This window comes from Cervus canadensis, chromosome 14, assembly GCF_019320065.1.
Source record: "Cervus canadensis isolate Bull #8, Minnesota chromosome 14, ASM1932006v1, whole genome shotgun sequence".
NCBI lineage: Eukaryota > Metazoa > Chordata > Mammalia > Artiodactyla > Cervidae > Cervus > Cervus canadensis.
In genome coordinates, this window is record NC_057399.1 from 11,492,495 (window position 1) to 11,512,676 (window position 20,182).

The 20,182-nt window shown below is 53.0% G+C and overlaps 1 protein-coding gene across 1 annotated transcript in view; it reads left to right on the forward strand.

Moving 5' to 3' along the window:
- Window positions 1-20,182, forward strand: part of SHB (SH2 domain containing adaptor protein B) — a 132,866-nt gene that overhangs the window by 75,375 nt on the left and 37,309 nt on the right. The window contains exon 3 of the mRNA XM_043486672.1: window positions 11,099-11,314. Coding sequence (XP_043342607.1) covers window positions 11,099-11,314 — 216 coding nt within the window. The remainder of the gene's footprint in view (window positions 1-11,098; window positions 11,315-20,182) is intronic.

Here is a 20,182-nt window from a genome sequence, read left to right on the forward strand (position 1 = left end):
CCTGTACGTTGACCAGTCAGATAAAATCCAGGATGACTTGAGTTACTCTGACTAAAGAGCAAACTGGTAACCAGAGGGAGGAAGTAACTTGCCTGGCATCACTTAGCATGGTGAAGCCAGGAGCAAGTTAGCTGGAGCTAGGACTCGCTTCTTCCAGCGCTTTCTTTCTTCCCCTGCAGACCCAAACATGTTTGTGTTATTTTGTATCTGGTGGAGGGGAGGGAGTACCAACTAGTGTTGGAAAGGTGGCATAGACAGCTGCATGGTGAAAAGCATGAGCTTTGGAGCCAGGCTGCCTCCATCACTGGCTTGCTGTGTGACCGAGTTTAAAGCGGTAATACCAACATCACCCCTGGACAGAATTGGTGTGAGAATTAAATGAGAACCTGGAGGCACTGCCCTTAGCACAGACCCTGGTACATCACACATACTCAGCGCTCTTAAAGTATATTACCGAGAGTTGAGTCTCCCAGACCTTGGCTGAACCACACAGCCTATCTGAGTTGCAGATTTCACATCAGTGAGGTAGGGGAGGGGCTTGGGTGTGGTCATGGCTCCTCCAAGACTCACTCTGGGAGGCTCCCTGAGAAAGGGTAAATGATGGTGCTCGGTGAGGGGTGTAGCCCAGCTGGTCTGGCATGAAAGCCTGTCCCCCGTGGCTTTATCTCATTAGAGTGTGGCCCGAGGCCTCTCTGGAAGCTGAGACCACTCCATGCCCAGCAGACTGGAAGATCACACCAGAGGGGCTGGCAAGCCCTCTCTGTAAGTACAGTCCATCAGTACTCAGAAGACACGCGGCTGGATCACGTCTGGCAAACGTCCGAGGCCCCTGGCAGTCCCCGGGGGGCCCAGCCTCTGTCCACAGCACAGGGGTCAGCAGACGCCCGCCCCCTCAAGGTTGGCCTGAAGGGGCTTGTGCCACGCCGACCTCTGCCTGTTAGCCCAGTGGAAATGCTGCCTTTTCCCCTTTTGGGAACTGTTCACTGGAGTGTGTTTTTCCTTCTGGAGCCCTGGGCATCCTCCACTTTTTGAACGGGTAGAGCCCTAATTGTTCGGAGGGTCAGACCTTCAGGTCATCAGCAGCTGATCACCACGCCCTGGTGTTTCCTGCCAGCTTCTATAAAGGCTTTTTTTTTCCCCCTGAAAGTGCAAACCTGATGAAGACTGCTGGCCACATTTTCCAGTTTCCTACCCCTCCTCCTGGCATTCGGGGCCCTCCATAGCCCAGCCCCAGTTTCCTTTTCTAGCCACGCCCCACATCCTTTTCTCGGAGCCCTGGGCTCAGACAGTTCACAGTCTCTGATTCTGCCTCACAATCTCTCCATCTCTGCTCCATCCATGACTTGGCCTGTGTTCAACCTGCACCCCTTGCGCTTTATCCTGAGGCCCTGTCTTCGCCCGTCCGATTCTTCCTCCTTTCCTTGAGCACATTCTTCCCTGAGGGGCTTCCCCAGTGGTTCAGCGGTAAAGAATCCACCGGCAACGCAGGAGCCATAGGAGATGCAGGTTCGATCCCTGGGCTGGGAAGATCCCCGAGGAGGAGGGCATGGCAACTCACTCCAGTATTCTTGCCTAGGGAATCCTGTGGACAGAGGAGCCTGGTGGACTGTAGTCCATGGGGTCACAAAGAGTCAGACTGAGGACTCAGGCACGCATTCTACCCTGGGTTCCCCATTCTCTGTCTGTGATGCCAGGGAGGTCTCTTGGCTTCTGTGGCCCTTGAGGGGCCTCTTTGCACTAGGACTTGAGCTCCTCCTAAGTGCCACCTCGTCCCTAAGGATTCTTGAAATCCCTGGGACCGCCTTTGCTTTCTGCCTCCGTGGACTGCCAGCGTCTGCACCGCTTTGGAACTGGGCTGGCCCCTGTGGAGGCTCCGAGGCTGCCAGCCGCCCATGTCTCTTGTCTCATGGCGATGAGGGAGGACACGCAGCCAGCACCCAGGACTGAGTCTGGCACGAGCGGGCCTTCTGTAACTTCTCATGGTTTTTCACCCAGTGCTTATGGGTGCTGGCGTCCCGCTTCTCCTGCTGAACCTCGGGTTCTTTGGGGCCGAGGGGCCTTGTCTCATGCCACGTGAGTGCTCAGCATTGGCCTGGGGTCCACCTTGGCACCCAGTGAGGACTCGGTGATGGGTCTGAGGAGGAAAAGCAGACAGGCCCCCTGCTTGCCTATGAATGTGGATCTTCCGCCAACATGGAGGCAAGAGAGCTGTCTCCGGAGGAGGCTGCTGCTCCACACGGGCCCTCCTGCATGTGCTGCATTGAGCCCGGAGCAGCCGGACCCCGGAGTGGCCAGTTCACCTCAGTGAGTCTCCACAGGGGATGGCGATACAGCTCAAAGAGGTCTCTGCACGCGAAGGCAGTCACCGGAAGAGCGCAGAGTGACGGGCAGGGCTGAGGGGCCTGCCGTAATTGCGGGCAGCTCCCGAGAGCCCTGCAGAGAGGCCCGCGTGGCCTTTTAAATTGTGAGCAAAGCGCAGTCGGTGTCAGCAGGTGTGCGAGCCTGTCTCCCTGCGGGGACCCCAGAACGGGGCCCTTCGGGGGAGACCCTATCCTTGCACAGAGGACAGGGGAAGGGAGCAGACCCCGCTCCCGACTCAGACCAGGGCTTGCCCCTCGAGCCTGGGCTGAGCGTCTAGGAGCGGGCGGCACTGGTCCCACCCAGCAGTGACAGGCCCACCTGCTCCCGCCGCCGTGACCACTGTCCTTTTCCCACACCTCTGCCCCACAGAGCTCGCCCTTGTTCTAGGGTTTTCTGTGCATGCCTGCAAAGGAGGTGGTCAGGGAACACCGATCAGTCAGTCGCCTGGCTTTTCGACAGCTCCGGAAACCAGACCGGTGGGGAGGGGGCGGGCCTCTGCCTGGGCTGAGCTGGGTTTGCGTCCGGGACCCGGCTCCCAGCTGCCCAGCCCTTGCTGCCGGGGGGCGTCCACCCCGAGGACCCCTGCTGCCCCATACTGTCACTTCAGCCGCCAGGGGACCCCTGAACTCAGGCCCAGCCCTGAAGCCCCCCAGTTAGGAGGAGGGTCTTTGTCTAGCAGATGTTTTAACAGTTTCGATGAGGAGAGCATCCTCTGCCTTCCCTTTGATGTGGTGCCCGGGTCTTGGCTGGGTTTGGGCTGTGTGTCTAATTGGGAACAGCCGCCCGCCCCTCCTGAGGAACGCCTCACTCAGGCTGTGGTGCTGGGTGTGACTTTTAACACCTCAGACCTGACCGAAGTAGCTGCCCCTTCCTCCAGAAGATTACAACCAAGACAGTCTGATAAAGGAGGTGTGAGGAAGCATCTGGGAAAGCCAGGAAGCAGAGCCTGGTCTAGGAATTAGAGGACCTGGAGCTTCATGCCTTCCCCAGGCCTCAGGTTCCCCATCTATGAACGATTGTCATCGGAGAAGGAGAAATAGCGTATGACATCCCTTCTATGGGGAATCTAAAAAGAAATGATACAAAAAAAGCTTATTTACGAAACAGAAACAGACTCACAGGCTTGGAGAATGAACTTGTGTTGCTGGTAAGGGAAGGATGGGAGGAAGGGATAGTTAGGGAGTGTGGAATGGACGTTTGCACACTGCTATATTTAAAATGGATAACCAACAAGGACCTCCTGTGCAGCGCAGGGAACTCTGCCCAATGTCAGGTGGCAGCCTGAGTCGGTGAGGAGTTTGGGTGTGAAAGAATACATGCATGTGTATGGCCAGGTCCCTTAGCTGGCCACCTGAAACTGTCAGAGCATTGTCAGTTGGCTGTCCTCCAATGTAAAATAAAAAGATTTTAAATGTAGTCACTAGACTCCTGGGCTGTGTGTTTTGTCTTCTGTGCAAGAGTGGATCTGAGAGCAAAGCTCCCACGTGGAAACAGGAGGTTGCCAGAGCAGCAGCTGAAATCAGAAGCTGTGGATCCAGAAAGGGCAGGTTCATAGATGGGCGATGAAACCCTTCCATTTCCAACGCAGGGTTGCCTGTTAGGGTTTGTATGCAGGACTTCTGTGGCTCTGGGGGATGAAGGGTGATCTCAGAGAAGGAGAGCCCTTGGCATGGTATTCCAGAGATGCCCCAGTAGGGGTAACTGAAGTGAAACCCACATTCCCGGAGCGCCTTCTGTGGGCCAGGCACTGTCCTAGACACTGATGGTGCATGGATTCGTTTAATCCTTGTAACATCCTGGATACCATTGCCCCCTCAGAGATGAGGAAACTGGGCAGCTTGCTCTGGGTCCCCCACTGGGGTCAGACCTTGAGCCCCGGCAGTCTGGGGGGGTCGTGGTTTCAGCCAGCACACGGTGCTGTCCGTTACCTGGAGCCTGGACTTGTCTCCCTGCTGGCTGGTGTGGGGCAGCCCCGGGCAGTGGCAGCCGCAGGCCTAATTACACAGCCCCAGGCCGTGGGGGCCTGAGCGCCGGCGTGCCCGCCACTGGCTCAGTAGAGGTTTCTTGGGCTGAGACATGATGGTGGGGCCTGGGAATGGAGGCCTCCTTGGCCACATATTTCTGTTGAGCTCTGCTACCCTATGATTTGGGATCTGGTGTGAATTCTCAGACAAACCAGCTGGCAAAATTAGAGGTGAGGGGCCTGCAGGCCAGCATCTGTCATTTCCAGCTCAGCTTCTGCACGTCTGTGCTGGCCTCTCCCCGCCCATCTCCACCCTGCCCAGAGGTTCTAGGGCACCTGTCCTCAGACAGTCCTGGGGGTGCCATCCTGCAGCATTCAAGGCCACCCAGAACCACCTCCACCTGCCTCAGCTTCCCCTCCGCCTGAGCCCCCGGACGGCCCGCCTTCCCCACGCTCACCTCGTGGTTCCAGCCGCTGTGCCCCTGCTTCTGTCCTTCGTTCATCAAACGCCCATTTTCCCTGCCACACCACGATGCATGCCCTCGTGTCTGAATTCGTTAAGGCCGTCCCAGATTTCCCCCAACTAAGTTGTAGGATCACATCTGCCCCCTGTTGAGCACCCTAAGCCGCCTCTGTCTGTGCTGGGGGCTGTGACCCTCTGTCCCTGAAGACCAGGACTGTGTCTGCTTCATCTCGATCTGCTCACGAGCTGGGCATTCAGTAGGTGCCTGCCTGGATGTGAGGATAGAAGGATACCTGTGCTCCTGGAGAAGGCTGGGTACACCAGCGATGTGCGCTGATTTTTTTAGACTGTTTCCGAAAGGTGAAGTCAAGTCCTGCCCTTTTGTTTCTATTCCCGAAAGGAAGGTCAAGAGGTGAATTTTTTTTTTCCTTCTAGTCTTTTTCATTAGATGTGTGTCTGCCTGCTTTCAAAATACAGATTTGAGGCTGTGCGTAATACAAAGAAATGCATATAATGAGGCTGCTATAGTAGATATCAAGATACACATACTAGAAGGAAGGGCAGGTGAACCCGAATCTATCTACCCCATATCTAAGCTAATCGAGCCATTGCGGTTAAGCATCAGAATTAACTCTGAGCTTCCCAACAGACAAAGGAAATAAAATAAAAACACACAAACAAAAAGCTGTGTGGGGGGAGGCACGGAATTGGTGAGCACCGGAGCTAAGTGTAACTTGTTGCCTGTGGACTTGGGGAACTCAAAGCTCTCAGAGCCAGTTAGGAGGCCCCTGGTTTGCACCGATCTCTGTCCTGGGCTCCTCACTCAGATGAACCCCCGGCCCTCCTTCCCTCTCAGGGCTACAGTCCTGAGAGGCACACCAGCCTCACCCTCTGGACTCTATGCCCTTGGTGAGTGTGCTCAGAGTGCCTTCCTCAACAGTCTCTGATTCTAAAAGAAAGTGCTTTTTTTTTGCACTTCCTCCTTATGTAGCGCCACTTGAAAACCATTCTACTCCAGAGGTCAACAGAAATCCCTGCCCTGTCAATTTAATGTTTCTGCTCCCTGCCTAAGAGGCATAAAATCACAGCCTGCCACCCAATATTAAAGGTCATTTTTCATGAGTTTATAGATGGTGATGTCCAGATAACTCGTGACTTAAAACATGGTTACAGCTCCCTATTAGATCAGTCTCTGGATCGTCACAGATCAGTCAGAGTAATAAGGAGGATGGACCTGGTCATTAGGCAGGGGACAGTGATGGGCTGGCATGGTGCAACAGCACTTGACTTCCTGGGACTCTTGGAAAGAGGAGAGGAGATGTTTCCTAAATAGGAGCAGAGATGCTCCCTAAGTGGGTGTTTTCTTAGGCAAAAGCAGCTGCTTCCGAAACACACAGCTCCTATAAACCCAACCTGATTAAAGTCACATTTACTTTCATGTGAGATTCTCTTAATTACATTTTTTCTTTACCAGCATCCTTATTCATTATTTAAAACTTTCAAAAATTATTATGCAATAATTCCTCCTTCTATACACAGTAACTGTTTACCTTCCCGTATCAGATTTTCCACCCTTTATTCATGTGTATCGGTTCTTACAACATAGCTGTCATCAGAGTTTAGATATTATGGGCAAAATGTGTGATGACAGCATCCAGCAATTCCTAAACAAGGAGTCGAATTCATTTGGGGCTTTGTTCACATTGCCCAGGACTTGTTTAGAAAGCCCATGAGATTGGGTCTGCTCAACACATAAACAGTCTTGTATTTCACTTTTTAACTTAGCATAATTTCATGCACGCTTTTCCATGTAGCTACATAATCTTCAGATTTATCATTTTAATGGCTGCTTAATTATTCCATCCAGTTAGCGTGCCATAATTTACTTAACTGCTCCCTATTGTTGGAGCCTTAATGAAAATTTGAATTCACCATGTAATACTGGGGGAAGCTCGTTTTAATGATTACCGTTCTAACATCCTCTGCCCTGACTGCATGCCATTACTAAACCAGCTTTGGTAAGGCACAGATGCTTTCAGAACAATAAATCCTGTCTGAGAGGTGTATGCATGAGTCTCTCTGATTTAATAGCTAATCTGTTCCCTGCACATGTTTTCCTTTTAGGCTGGAGTTTATGTAGAATATCCATCTCTTCTGAATATTGTGTAACACTAGACTATATTCATTTTTCATGTTGTTCCAGGTACCTTAACCCTGCGGCCAGAGACTTTCATAAATTAATTGGAATTTGGGGTAAAGAGGAGTTTCTGCCTGTCAGTTGTTGTTCATTTATCCCACCCATGTTCAAGTTCATGAGTATCTGTTTGCAGGTGCACTCTAAGACAGAAAATGAGCAAGGATGTTCATGATCCATGTTACTGGCGGCCCACAGAGCATCCGTGAGTTGCTCTGGGGCCCAGGATTAAATGGTGAACTTTCATGCGAAGTGCTTTGGACACTGTAGAGCACATATTCCTGGTTGTTGATCCTCCTTGTGGAAGAGGATGAAGCGAAAGGTGCTTTTCCTAGGTCAGTGCCTGTCAGCTGCGTTCCCAATGTCCCAAGCCCTTGGAATTCTCCAAAGACAGGAGGCGAAACTTCAGTCTTTAGAATCAGGATGGCAGTGATGCGGATGATGACAACCCCACAAAACACTGCTCAAATAGCTTGATAGATTTCCTAATTTACAGAGTTGTCTCCAGTACTTTCCAGTTGGTTTTTGTCTGAAAGTGGCCAAGTCCTGCCTCTTATAACTCTTCTCCTCTTGTGTACTAAGTCACTCAGTCATGTCCTACTCTTTGTGACCCCATAGACCGTAGCCCTCCAGGCTCCTCTGTCCATGGGATTCTCCCAGCAAGAGTACTGGAGTAGGTTGCCATTCCCTTCTCCAGGACATCTTCCCGGCCCAGGGACAAACCCGGGTCTCATATGTTTCCAGTATTGGCAGGCAAGTTCTTTACCTTTAGCGCCACCTGGGAAACCTCTTCCTCCCTTACTCCCCCATAAAAATGAAAGCATCATCCTCAAAACTAATAAATCATCCCACTTTACTCAGAGGACCCAATAAAGCCACATGTTGCCAAAGTATGGGACATGTCAGAGGAGACACGATTTTAGGTGGCCACATAGTGAGGTTTTCACTTTTCAATTTTTTCTTTCTAAACAGAGAAAGTTACTCTTATTTGCCAAAGAAGGTATCCTGGTTTGCTGCTTGCACCCCCCATCAGCTCTCCAGTGCTTGCTGTCCACCTTTTCAGCAGAGAGAAAGCAAGCCTGGGGCTTTGGGAGAAGTACCTACCTAGCTGGTTTTGTTCTTGTTCGTTCTTTTTATGTTTATCATCTGTTTTTTGGTAAAAGGTAATGGTTTATGGGGTGGTGATTAAAAGTTTCCTTTTCAAGTGGATTTATTTACTCTAAAAAATGAGGCAACATCAATAAAAATGGTAAATAATAACCCAGGTGGTACTAGAAAATGGCAAAATCATGAAGTTGGGATGCAACTCAGTGAAGTTTGGGAGATACCACCATTATTGATATTGTTCAGTTGCTCAGTCATGTCCAACTCTTTGCCACCCCATGGACTGCGGCACACCAGGCTTCTCTGTCCTTCACCATCTCCCAAAGTCTGCTCAAACTTAGGTCCATTGAGTCAGTGATGCCATCCAACCATCTCGTCTTCTATCGCCCCCTTCTCCTCCTGCCTTCAATCTTTCCCATCATCAGCGTCTTTTCCAATGAGTCAGCTCTTCACATCAGGTGGCCAAAATATTGGAGTTTCAGCCTCAACATCAGTCCTTCCAGTGGATATTCAGGATTGATTTCCTTTAGGCTTGAGTGGTTTGATCTCCTTGCTCTCCAAGGGACTCTCAAGAGTCTTCTCCAACACCGCAGTTCAAGAGCATCAATTTTTCAGTGCTCAGCTTTCTTTATGAGTATGAAAAGGCCAAAGGATGTGTCACTGAAAGATATCACCATAGTGCTGTTTAATTTAAAACGCTAAAGGTCACTGCCCAGCATCAGTTAGTTTCTGTTGTATCAGGTGCTATGCATAGGGTGGAGTTTTTGTTGGCCCTGTGAGCTGGTATTGGATCATGAAGCCTAGTCTAAAGAATGGTCTTCCTTGGAAGGGCTGACATCATCTATGTGTTTTGTCAACTGCTCTTCAAGACGTGTGACTCCCATGGGTTCCTATTGTATCTCTGTGGTGCTGGAATTCTGATTTGGAGAATGCCTCGTAACTCCATTTGGACAGCTCACTCTCAAGACCCTCACCACTTCTGGGTCAAGCCCCACCTCCCCTCTTCCCGCCCCCTTGGACCTGGTGCTCCAGCAGAAGTAGGCAGTAAAGAGACATTTGCATGCCTGCTAAGTCACTTTAGTCATGTCTGACTCTCTGCGACCCCACAGACTGTAGCCCATCAGGCTCCTCTGTCATGGGATTCTTCAGGCAGAAATACTGGAGTGAGTTGCCATGCCCTGCTCCGGGGGATCTCCCTGACCCAAGGATTGAACCGCCATCTCTCATAGTCTCCTGCATTGGCAGACGGGTTCTTTACCACTAGCGCCACCTGGGAAGCCCCAGACAGACATATAATGGACTATTATTCAGCCTTAAGAAGAAATGGACTACTGACACATGCTACAATGTGTCATTGTGCTAAGTGAAATAAGACTGGCAAAGAAGACCCAGCCAGTATCCCCAGCCAAGTACCTTATATGGCTCCACTGGATGAGGTACCTAGATCATCAGATTCACAGAGACAGAAAGGGGAATGGTGGTTGCCAGGGCTGGAGGAGGGGAAATGGAGGGGGTCGTGGGGGACAGTTTCAGTTTAGGATGATGAGAAGGTTCTGGAGATGGATGGTGGTGAGAGCTGCATGCCTGTGTGAACATACTTCATGTCACTGACTTGCACGCTTAGGAATGGTTAAATTGCAAGTGTTTTATTTATTTGTCTATACATATATCTTACGAGTAGAACAAGAAAGTAGGCAGTGAGCACCTTTTCTCCAGCTGGACCGCCTTGGCTTACCCTGGTCCTACCACAGGGAATCCTGTCCCTTGTCCTGTCCCTCCACTTGTCACAGCTGACAGTTCAAATGTCATCTCTCCTCCTGCCTCATCCCTCACGGGCCCTGCAGGAGCCCCCCTTCCTGAAAAGAGTATTCTGCTGATTAGGGTGCCCACTGTCCCCCTTCTGGAGGCAACCCCTCCTGTCCCCCTGCACACAGGGGGTGTCTATGATCAAAGCCAGAAAAATGCCCCCTTTTTTGATGAGGAAGAGCCTGATTGTAGCATCCTCGTGTCTGTCCTTCAGCCACCGCCGTCCTCCCAGGAATGAGCAGTCGCTGAAAGGATCATGCCCTGTGTGGGGCCTTGTCTCGATGGGCGGCCGCTGCTCAGCCCACTCTGGAGCCGGGCCCTGGCATCCTCTCCAGAAGATTAAAAGTGTTCCTTCCTTATTCAGAAGTGAAACTGGACCTCTGCTGTCCAGTGGCTTGGCTGTGTTCAGCGTGTTAGGAGACAGGCCCTGAGGGAGGTAGAAATTCAGGGAAAGGGTCACTCGTGGGGCTTTGCAGGGGAGAAGTCGGTGGCCCAGGTTCTCTGGAGGTGGTTCTGGCTTCTTCGGGCTGTAAAATGAATACGTGAGCTGCGTGGAAACTTGAGGGGTGTTTGACCCAGTCGCCTCATCTTATCCCCGGTAGTTCAGCTGGTAAAGAATCAGGCTGCAATGTAGGAGACCCTGGTTCGATTCCTAGGTTGGGAAGATCCCCTAGAGAAGGAAACTGCTACCCACTCCAGGATTCTGGCCTGGAAAATCCCAGGGACTGTATAGTCCATGGTGTTGCAAAGAGTCAGACGTGACAGAGTGACTTTCACTTTCATTTTCCTCATCTTATAGATGGGGACGGACAAGTCCAGAGACCAGGGAGCTGCCCTAGTGGGAAGACCACCTCCCCCGCATCTGGAAGCTGGAAGCTGGGGGTTGCTGAGAGCTCTGCGTGTCCTGGGCTGGTGTTGGAACACACCCAGGACATCACGCTCATGTCTGGACTCTGCCCCTGCGGATGGTGACAGGGAGTGTTCTGGTTTTGTTGTTTGGTCCAGAACCTGAGATCTTTGTGAGGAAGCCTTGAGCCATGAGAGCAGAAACACCGCCCTCGATGGGAGGGCAGCAGTTAAATGCAGCGAGGGGTCTGTTCTGTGCAGTCCGCGTCTCCCTGGCTGGGGTGTCACCCGGCAGGTCCCAGGTGAGGAGGCGTGTGCTGGGCACGCTTTACATCTCTGCTTCCTTCCTTTCCGACTGCAGAGTTCCAGAGGCAGGAAAGCGTCCGGTCGCAGCACAAAGGCGTCCAGTTGTACGACACCCCTTATGAGCCGGAGGGCCAGAGCGTGGACTCGGACCCCGAGAGCACGGTCAGCCCCCGGCTCCGGGAGAGCAAGCTGCCCCAGGACGACGACAGGCCCGCCGACGAGTACGACCAGCCGTGGGAGTGGAACCGGGTCACTATCCCAGCTCTGGCAGGTAAGGCGCCAGCGGCCCCACTCAGAGGTGGCTGCTCACTGCGTGGCCCTCACCTGTGCAGAGGGTCCCTGTCTGCTCAGGTAAGCCACAGGGCTTCTAGTGCGGCTGGGCCCTTCACAGATGAAGAAGATCCTGGAGGGAAGGGAGGCCAGGCCTAGACAGCCCAGGGGATCTCATTGTCTGACTCTGTCTTGGTCCTGTTGGTAATGCTCTAGTTCACTGAGGCCAAGAGTTTGGAAGGAAATTTTAGAAACTAGGAGAAAACCAGTCTGCAGAGTGACTCCTACTGGGCCTCGTGGATCCCACTGACTCCATCCTGTCGTTCAGCGACGATGGCCTGCCTGCATCCAGGGCCACTGCATTTCCTGTCCCAGCTTCATTCAGCACAAGCCCGTTCACAGAGCACAGGCTGTGGGCAGGGGCTGACCTCGCCCCTGGCCCGGAGCCCCTTGAACGACTCAGGTGCCTCTCTGCTCCCACAGCCTTCTGAAAAGCACTATGCCATATGTGTCTCCTGTCTTAAGATGTGTTCACACCCTTTCATCCTAATCTCAGTCCTTAGGATCCAAACTTATGATCAAAAGCGCAGAAAAAGGCATGATGATCATGAGAGATGGGGAACGATCTAGATATCCGGCATCGGGTATTGATTAAATGGAATATTGAGCAGCCACTACAAAGTGACGTTGACGAAGAGTTTATAGCAGCCTCGGGAAATGCTTGTGTTTAATGTTAAGCGGGGAAAGTCAGATGCAAAAAAATGTCTATGCTTCTAAGAGTTTTGGCATATGAACAGAGAAACATGGAGTGACTGACTCTTATCACAATGAAGGTCATAAAGGAAGAGTTTTTATTTTTAACATTGATTTTGTTTAGAATCTCCCATTTTCAAGCACAGCTAGACCCTTCCTCCCTTTCTGGGGCTCAGAAGTGAGGCCTGTGCCCTCCGCTTGTCTCGATTCCCTCAGTGGAGGTTCTGACTACTCTAGCGTGTGTGGCTCCGTTCCCTGGATGCCGCGCTCTGCGGTCTCTGCCTTCTGCTCAGTGCCCTTCCCAGCGGTGTCCTATCTGGAGAGGTCCTGCGCTTCCGCTGCCATCACTGTGAGCCCTCCTGGCACATCCACACGTCCCGCGGGCTTCCCTGCAGCCTCTCTAGGCCTCAGAGCTTCCTGCTCGTGACCCTGGTGGGGCGGTTCTTTCACCACATAGAGTCAGTGCTATAGGTGCTGGGCGCGTCTGGCAGGCGGTGAGTGCCGGCCCAAAGCCGGGGCTAAGAGTAATTGGGTAACGGAAAGGTCCTTGGTCACCTCAGGTCTCTCCAGCGCATTTCACAGCCTGCTCCACCCTCGGCACAGTGAAAGCCAAGGACTGTCCCCTGGCATGGTTAATCCTGGGTGTGGGACTGACGCTGTTCCAGAGGTGGCTCTTTGCAAACGCCAGTTTGATTAAAGGGCCGAACGTTTCATGTGACAACTGTCCTAGACACCAAGAGGCCGTGGCAAGAGATGACGCTGCAGGCAGCTGTGGCGTCTCACCCTCGCCTGGGCTGACCACCTTGCAGGTCACGTTACCTTTGATGTTCTGGTCTAGTCTGGTGCTTTACTGCTCAGAATGTGGTCCCTGGACCAGCAGCATCACATCACCTGGGAACTGGTGAGAAATGCAGAGTCTCGGGCCCCAGACCAGACCTGCAGAAAGTGAAAGTGCTGGTCGCTCAGTCATGTCTGACCCTGCAGCCTCTTGGGCTGTAGCCTGCCAGGCTCCTCTGTTCATGGGATTCTCCGGGAAAGAATACTGCAGTGGGTAGCCATTCACTTCTCCAGGGGGCCTTCCCACCCCAGGGATGAAACCTGGGTCTCCTGCATTGGAGGCACATTCTTTACCATCTGAGCCATCAGGGAAGCCCCCAGACCTGCAGAGTCAACAAGTTTTAAAAGACCCCCAGGGGGTTCTCAGGCTTGTTAAATGAAAAGCACTTATCCCACACGACATCTTCTCTTCAGAAGGCTCTCAGGCCAGAACTTGCCCAATTCTGCCCAAAGCTGGTTTTAGAACTACTATACATTTCACAAAGGATCACAAGGTCTCAGATAGAACTGGTCCCCGCATAAGTTTCTGAGCCACGGGTCTCCATTCTGGATTTGGTTTTCTGTTGCTGAGTTGCTATCACATGTGTCATTGTAGGTCAACTTCTTAGGCTGCTGATAGGAGGCAGACGCAGAATCCTGTCCCCACCTGTGTCTCATCAAGTCAGTTACCTCATCAACTGTGTGTCCTGCTCTGGAGTGGATACGCATTGTGGGTGTGTGCTAAGGCACTCAGTCATGTCCGACTCTTTGTGATCCTATGGACCGTAGCCCACCAGCCTCTTCTGTCCATCGGATTCTCCAGGCAAGAATACTGGAGTGGGTTGCCATGCCCTGCTCCAGGGGATCTTCCCGACCCAGGGATTGAACCCGGGTCTCCTGCACTGCAGATGGATTCTTTACTGCCGAGCCCCCCGGGGAAGCCCTGGATACTGATTGTGCTTTCCCCAAGAAGCTTTTGGCTCCGTTCTGATTTCTGGGGCATAGAAGCAAGTTGTTTCCCTTGGCTGGAGGGATGCCGTGAGCACCAGTCTTGAGTCTGACCAGATCCCCTCCCCACATCTGGACAGAAATGGTCAGGTGAGGAGCACCCTCCCATTTCCTAGCCCAAAGTGCAGGTGGAGTGAGGTGGATGCAGCACCTCTCAAGTAACCAGAACAAATGGAGACAGCTCGATTGGGTTGCTGAAGTGCTGCCAGAGTCCCATTTGTAAGCCAGGAAGGGTCTCTGCTCAGGAACAAAGGGGAACGTTCCCACCTCCTGCCTGAGTGAGCGGAGCGCAGCGCGTGCCTTAGCACGTCATTGGTGGTGTCGGGGAGCAACGCGGTGCTGAGCTGGGCGGCGTCCTCCTTTTCAGGACACCTGTTTGAAGGGCCCCGCCCAGTTCTCTGGGCCCTCAGGTGCTGTGATGGGCCCCGGGAGCCTGGGGACAGGATCTGCAGCCGGGCTAAAAATCCACTGGGCAAAACTGTTGTCATCTCTTTCCATCCCTTATATTCTGATTCTGCCTGTTTAGCTCGCATGAAGGAACCTGGGCAGGGCAGCTGGGCAGTGTTTTCAGATTTCCAAAGGTGTACAGCATGGGGACCCCCAAAGGGCAGAGGTGGGCCTCCCAAGGAGGAGCTATAGGGATGTACGGCCCCGGTGAGTGGTAAGAATTTCAGGTACGTCTGAAAGTGTGTCATGAGGTTCCTGTCACTGAGCTTGGCCAGCAGAAGCTTGCGTGAGGCAGGATTGGAATCAGGAGGGCTTTGCCCTGTGGTGGGAGGTTGGCCTGCAACCCCCCACTTCCAAGGCTCCTTCCATGCTTCATTTCGTCAGCACCCCAGCATGCTGGCCGGAGGCTGGGGGAAGGGGAGCCTTTGAACTCTCTCTGTGGTTCAGTCTATGAAGCAAGACTGCTTTCCGCCCTTCACGGTGCTGTCCTGCATGGGAGTCGTGGAAGAAGGCTCTCATAAGAGGTGCTTCGGCATTCCCCACAGGAGGTAGCCTTCTCTGCCAGTGCCGCCTTTCAGGAAGGCTCGATCATCACTTCCTGGTTGTCGTGAAAACAGCTATTGCAGGGTGTGAGGTGGTCCTCACTTCCTGGGAATGATATTCTTCCCTTCTCTCAGAGTTCTGTGGCAGGTGAAGGAGGTTTCCTGCCCGCCCTCCGTATGGGAAGCTGCTGATGGCCTCAGCCAGGATCCCCGCCCCCACGCACCCAGCACCGGAGTCTCAGCACACATGCCTGGCCTGAGTTGGTCCCAACCCCCAAAACGGATGCCTTATCAGTTTTATAGTCAGGCTGTCAGCCCCCTGCCCACCTGGCAGACTTACATGCCTTCAGAGCTGGCTGGACTCGGTCCCCCTCGCTGTTTTGACTCACCCCCCAGAGCCTTTATAGGCAGCAGGTCCGCCCCCTCACCGATGCAGCTCCCTGACCAGTGGGGGGCAGGAGAAGCACCCTGAGTGATTCCATGCTGTCTCAGGTGGCGCAGAGGGTCTGACCGGCCCCTGGGCTTTGTAAGATGGACAGAGCCTACCCAGTAGGGGGCCACATGGGGAGGGGGCTGAGGACTGGGTGGGTAACCTAGAGAAGCAGACTTGGGCTCGGGGGGGCGGGAGGGGCATGGATGTGGAGTCTCCACATCTCTGGGGGCCAGGGGAAGGACAGGGATAGAACCTCTCCTGGGGCCTCTGTGCTCTCTTTGGGGAAATGTGTCTGCTGCAGAGGGTCCTGGTGAGGCTTCCAGGGCATTGTACTGGGAAGTTCTGGTATTTACAGAACACTTCTGCGTGCATTATTTCATTTCATCCTCCCAACCACCCCCTGGGATCTTAGTTTTGTCCTTTTACAGATACAGAAATTGAAGTCCAAAGAGAAGAAACAGTTGCCCAGGATCCTATAGCTAGTCAGCTGCAGCGTCAGAATTTGAACCTATAAAGTCCCACTTAGAACCCAAGCCCTTACCCTGTAGATGTCTCGAGTCTCTGACACCATCCGAGATACTGCATGTGATGTGCTGGAGCCCTCACCCTCCCAGGGCCCGTGGGTTGTTGTTCAGTCGCTCAGTCGTGTCCCACTCGTTCCAGCCACATGGACTGCAGGACATCAGGCTTCCCTGTCCTTCACCATCTCCTGGAGTTTGCTCAAACTCATGTCCATCAAGTTGGTGATGCCATCCAACCATCTCATCCTCTGTTGTCCCCTTCTCCTCCCATCTTCAATCTTTCCCAGCATCAGGGTCTTTTGAAATGAGTCAGCTCTTGGCATCAGGTCACCAAAGTTTTGGAGTTTCAGCTTCAGCATCAGTCCTCCCAATGGATATTCAGGACTGATTTCCTTTAGGATTGAGTGGTTTGATCTTCTTGCAGTTCAAGGGACTCTCAAGAGTCTTCTCCAACACCACAGTTCAAAAGCATCAATTCTTTGTCGCTCAGCTTTCTTTAATGGTCCATCTCTCACATCTATTTATGACTACTGGAAAAACCATAGCCTTGACTATATAGACCTTGTTGGCAATGTCTCCAATTTCTCCTTGTGTCCACAGCGAGCAGGACATGTGCCTGGGGTGTAGGTTCCCACTTGGAATGGTTCCAGCTGAGGAGCCTGTGGCAGCCCAAGTTCTGGAAGGTTCGTGACTGCACGGGGATGAGCAGAGACGTCCCACGGGTTGGTCATGCTCTGCCCCCGCTCTGCACGGGGAGGGGTCCCCACACCACGGCATCCCACTCCTTCTTGTCCAGCCAAGGAAACTGAGGCCCAGGGAGGGGACGGGAACTGCTGGAGACCTCATGGCAGAGCCAGCTGGGCCATACACAGAGGATGGATCAGCGTTTCTTTTTCATTCAGTGGGTCGAGTTAAAAGCTACGTTTTTAATGATTGCAGTTGCCTCTGAGAAGAAGCAAGCGATCAGAGTGCTTGCTAAAGGTGCCGGGCAGCCAGAGAGTGGGTGAAGGGAACCCTTAAGATGTCTCAGAGAGGGACTACCATGGTGATTTTATTTTTGACTCACTGTCTGCAGATTTGTCCCCATTGAAGTTACTTTTAAAGCAATGTCCTGGGTTCAGCCAGCAACGGGCCTGCCTTCTAGCGAAAAGAGCAGACAGACATGACTCAATGCTGAATATACTTATTTTGAGTACCTATCTGTCTTCCTTACTAAGCTCCTTGGCCAAATTCTCTGCCCTTGAAAGCTCAACACAGTGTCTTGGTGTCAGGAGCCACTGGGACCGTAGCAGGAGTCAGACAATCCCGAGTTCACATCCCAGCTCCACCACTCACCAGGTGTGGGGTCTCAGACAGGCTCTCAGCCTCCTGAGCTTCAGTTTTCCTGTCTGTAAAACGGGGATTGTCACAAACCATATCACCCTGGATCTCTGTGGTGATCAAGGGAGAAGATTGGCTGAAAAGACTTCATAAACTGTACAGGGTCATGCCTGAGAGAATAGTTACTGGTGCTCAGGGAAGGCTTGCTGTAGTCAATAAAATTTAATTTTATATATTAAAACAGTACTGCATAAAAAGCTACTTTGGGGGCACAGAGGGCCCATGTGTGAAATTCATTCCCAGTTACTCCGGCAATGAGAGGTATGGATACTGTGGAAAACAGCACTCTGTAGGAGATACTCCCATCTGGATTCCAGCAGCAGTTCTCACCACAAACCACCCAGTTCTTCCATCCTTCATTCAGCCCCTTCCGAGGACTAGGCCACTGGTCCCCAGGTGTGAGAGGGTCCCCACTGCCAGTCTCCCCCAAACCCCTCTCGATTCTAGCTGTGACATGTTCGTTGGTTGGTTGGTTTGCTCAGAGCATGTGGCAGAGTCACCTGCCAGAAGCGTCAAACAGATGACAGAGCCCGACCCCTAGAGCTCCTGATTCAGGAGGTTCCAGGGATGAGGCTGGAGAACCTGCATCTCAGACAGGATCCCAGGTATATCTTGCTGAGGCTGCTGATCTGGGGACCCCGCTTTGAGAACCTACAGCACACTCGGTGTGTACTGTATGTTAGGTGCTGGGGTCAGGGAGGGGGTATCGCAGCCCGTCTGGGGGGTGTCAGTGCCGCCGCCTCCAGGAAGCCCCCCCTGACTTGACTCCCTTCCCCACCCACGTCCCAGTTTGGGCTGGGGCCCCTCTGCGCTCCCTCCTCACCCCCTATGGGTGTGCGTTGGTTTATTCTGGGACAGCCAGATATTCCCTTGTTACTGTCAGCTGACGGGGTGCTATTGCTGTGTTGGACACCCCTTTGGCAGGCGCCCTCTTGAGTTTTGACATCTTCCCAGCCTCATCAAGTGAGGCTCACAGGGCAGGGGAAGGGGAAAGTAAGGTTCCAGGTATGTCTGTTTCCTAAACATCTGTGAGCCATCCCTGAGCCGGCTCAGTTGGCTAATTTAAGATAAGCCCATGAAGGTAAGGGGGTGCTGGCGGAGGGGCAGGAAGTTAACAGACAGTGAGCCCCGGTTAAGGAGGCTGGCGTGGGTTAGCCCTGTGAGGTCCTGCCAGGGAGGGTGTGGCCTCACGGTCCTCGCACAGATGGCCCACTCGGGCCCAGAGACGGTGAGCGGCCTGGCCACAGCCACACAGCCAGTGGAGTCAGGCGCTGTCCGCACTGCCGCCTGGACACTGAGCGTGTCACGGGAGGTCTGACCCTTCCCGTCACCTGCGCGGGGGCGAGCTGGCTTTTCTTGGGGCAGAAGCCGCTGCGCCCACTCCACACCGCGCTGGTGACATGTCGTCACTGGAAACGCGAGAGCCCCGAAGGCGGCGGCCCTGCCGCTGAGTGTGTCAGCGCGCTCCAGGCCCGCTGCTCCCACCAAGCCCGTGACTCATGCCCGAGTGCTGAGAGTAAACAGCCTCGGCCTCGGCAGAGGAGTCCGCGGGGCCTCTGCCACCATCGCCTGGCACCCCCTGCGCGTGCCGCCTCCTCCCCGTTGGCCCCAGAGGGGCTCCAGCAGTGCTTCCCCCCCCCTGCTCCGCCTCCCAGAATGCCTTGGGCCGGGGAGGAAATTAACAATTGTGTTGGTACACCAAGCTTTTTGCTATGTAATGAGTAACAGTTGTAATTAATGTTTAACACGTGTGAACAGCAGGTCTCTGCAGAGAGGAGGGGGAGGGTTTAAACGAGAGAACTGGGATCACTCGCTTCCTTTGGCTGATATGTTACTGAGGGACAGGTTTTTCCAGTTGGTTTTTCTGTTTGACATATGAATGAATTCATTTAGTAACCTAAAAAAAAGAAAAGAAAAGAAAACACTGGTGTTTCATAGCTTTGGCTTGCCTGCTAATTATGTTGATAGAAATGTTTCTTCTTCAAGTGCCTTTGTCTCCTGTGTGGAAGAAAACCCAAAGGTTTAGTAGAATGTCTTTGCTCTTCTGCTTGGCAAGACAGAGGTCTTCCTGTAGATAGAGGTTTTTAAATTCTGTGAGGTCAGAGACTCGGCCGGCCTTGTTGACACCTAGGTTCCCAATTTAGATCAGTGCCTGGCACGTAACAAACACACATTTATTAAATTATTGAGTAAATTAGGTCTCAGGAAAACCAACCCCAAGTTCTCTTGAGGGGTATCACACAGCCTGCTCACACAGAGATGGTTATGTTTTCACATCACTCTTTCAAGCTGTACGCCTGTCTCTCTTCAAATGAGGAAGAGGGGCGTTCGTGAGCGGCTGGTGACGGCTCTGGTTGCTGCCGTCGGTCTGATCTCGAAGCCGAGAGTGTGTCCCTGGATGTTTGAGGACTGGCCCGTGAATCCACCTGCCATGTTGTGGGTGGGGAGGCTGGTGTGCCTGTAGGTGGCAAGCAGGGCCCTGAGAGCCGGGCACCTGTCCCCTCCTGCCACCCCTCTCCTGTAATTCCATCTATGGATGGGCAGCAGCAGAAACACATGAGCAGCTGGTTGAGGTTTGGGGGCTCCTCGGAGGGAAGACTCATTTCTACAAACGCCCAGCCTGCTTCCTGCACATCCTCTGAGGCTTGTGGATGGGGGAAGTCCCTTTCCCAGGCCCTAGGGCTGATTCTAAGTGTCTGTGGGTGTCTGCAGGTGAAAGCGTTAGGAGACACACTGCATTAGCTCTGAGCGGGCATTCTCCATCTGACAGGGAGCCCAGCCCAGAGCGAGCAGAGCTGCCGGGTCTAGATCTAAACCCCTGGGCTGCCACTTGCTAGCAGGGTGACCTGGGGCAAACGGCTTGTTTCCTCATCTGTAAAACCAGGTGGTAATTGGAATCGGTGCCAGGAGTCCGGGGCACAGTGAGTGTTCAGTGGATGCTGGCTTTTGGTATCTTTATCATCACTACT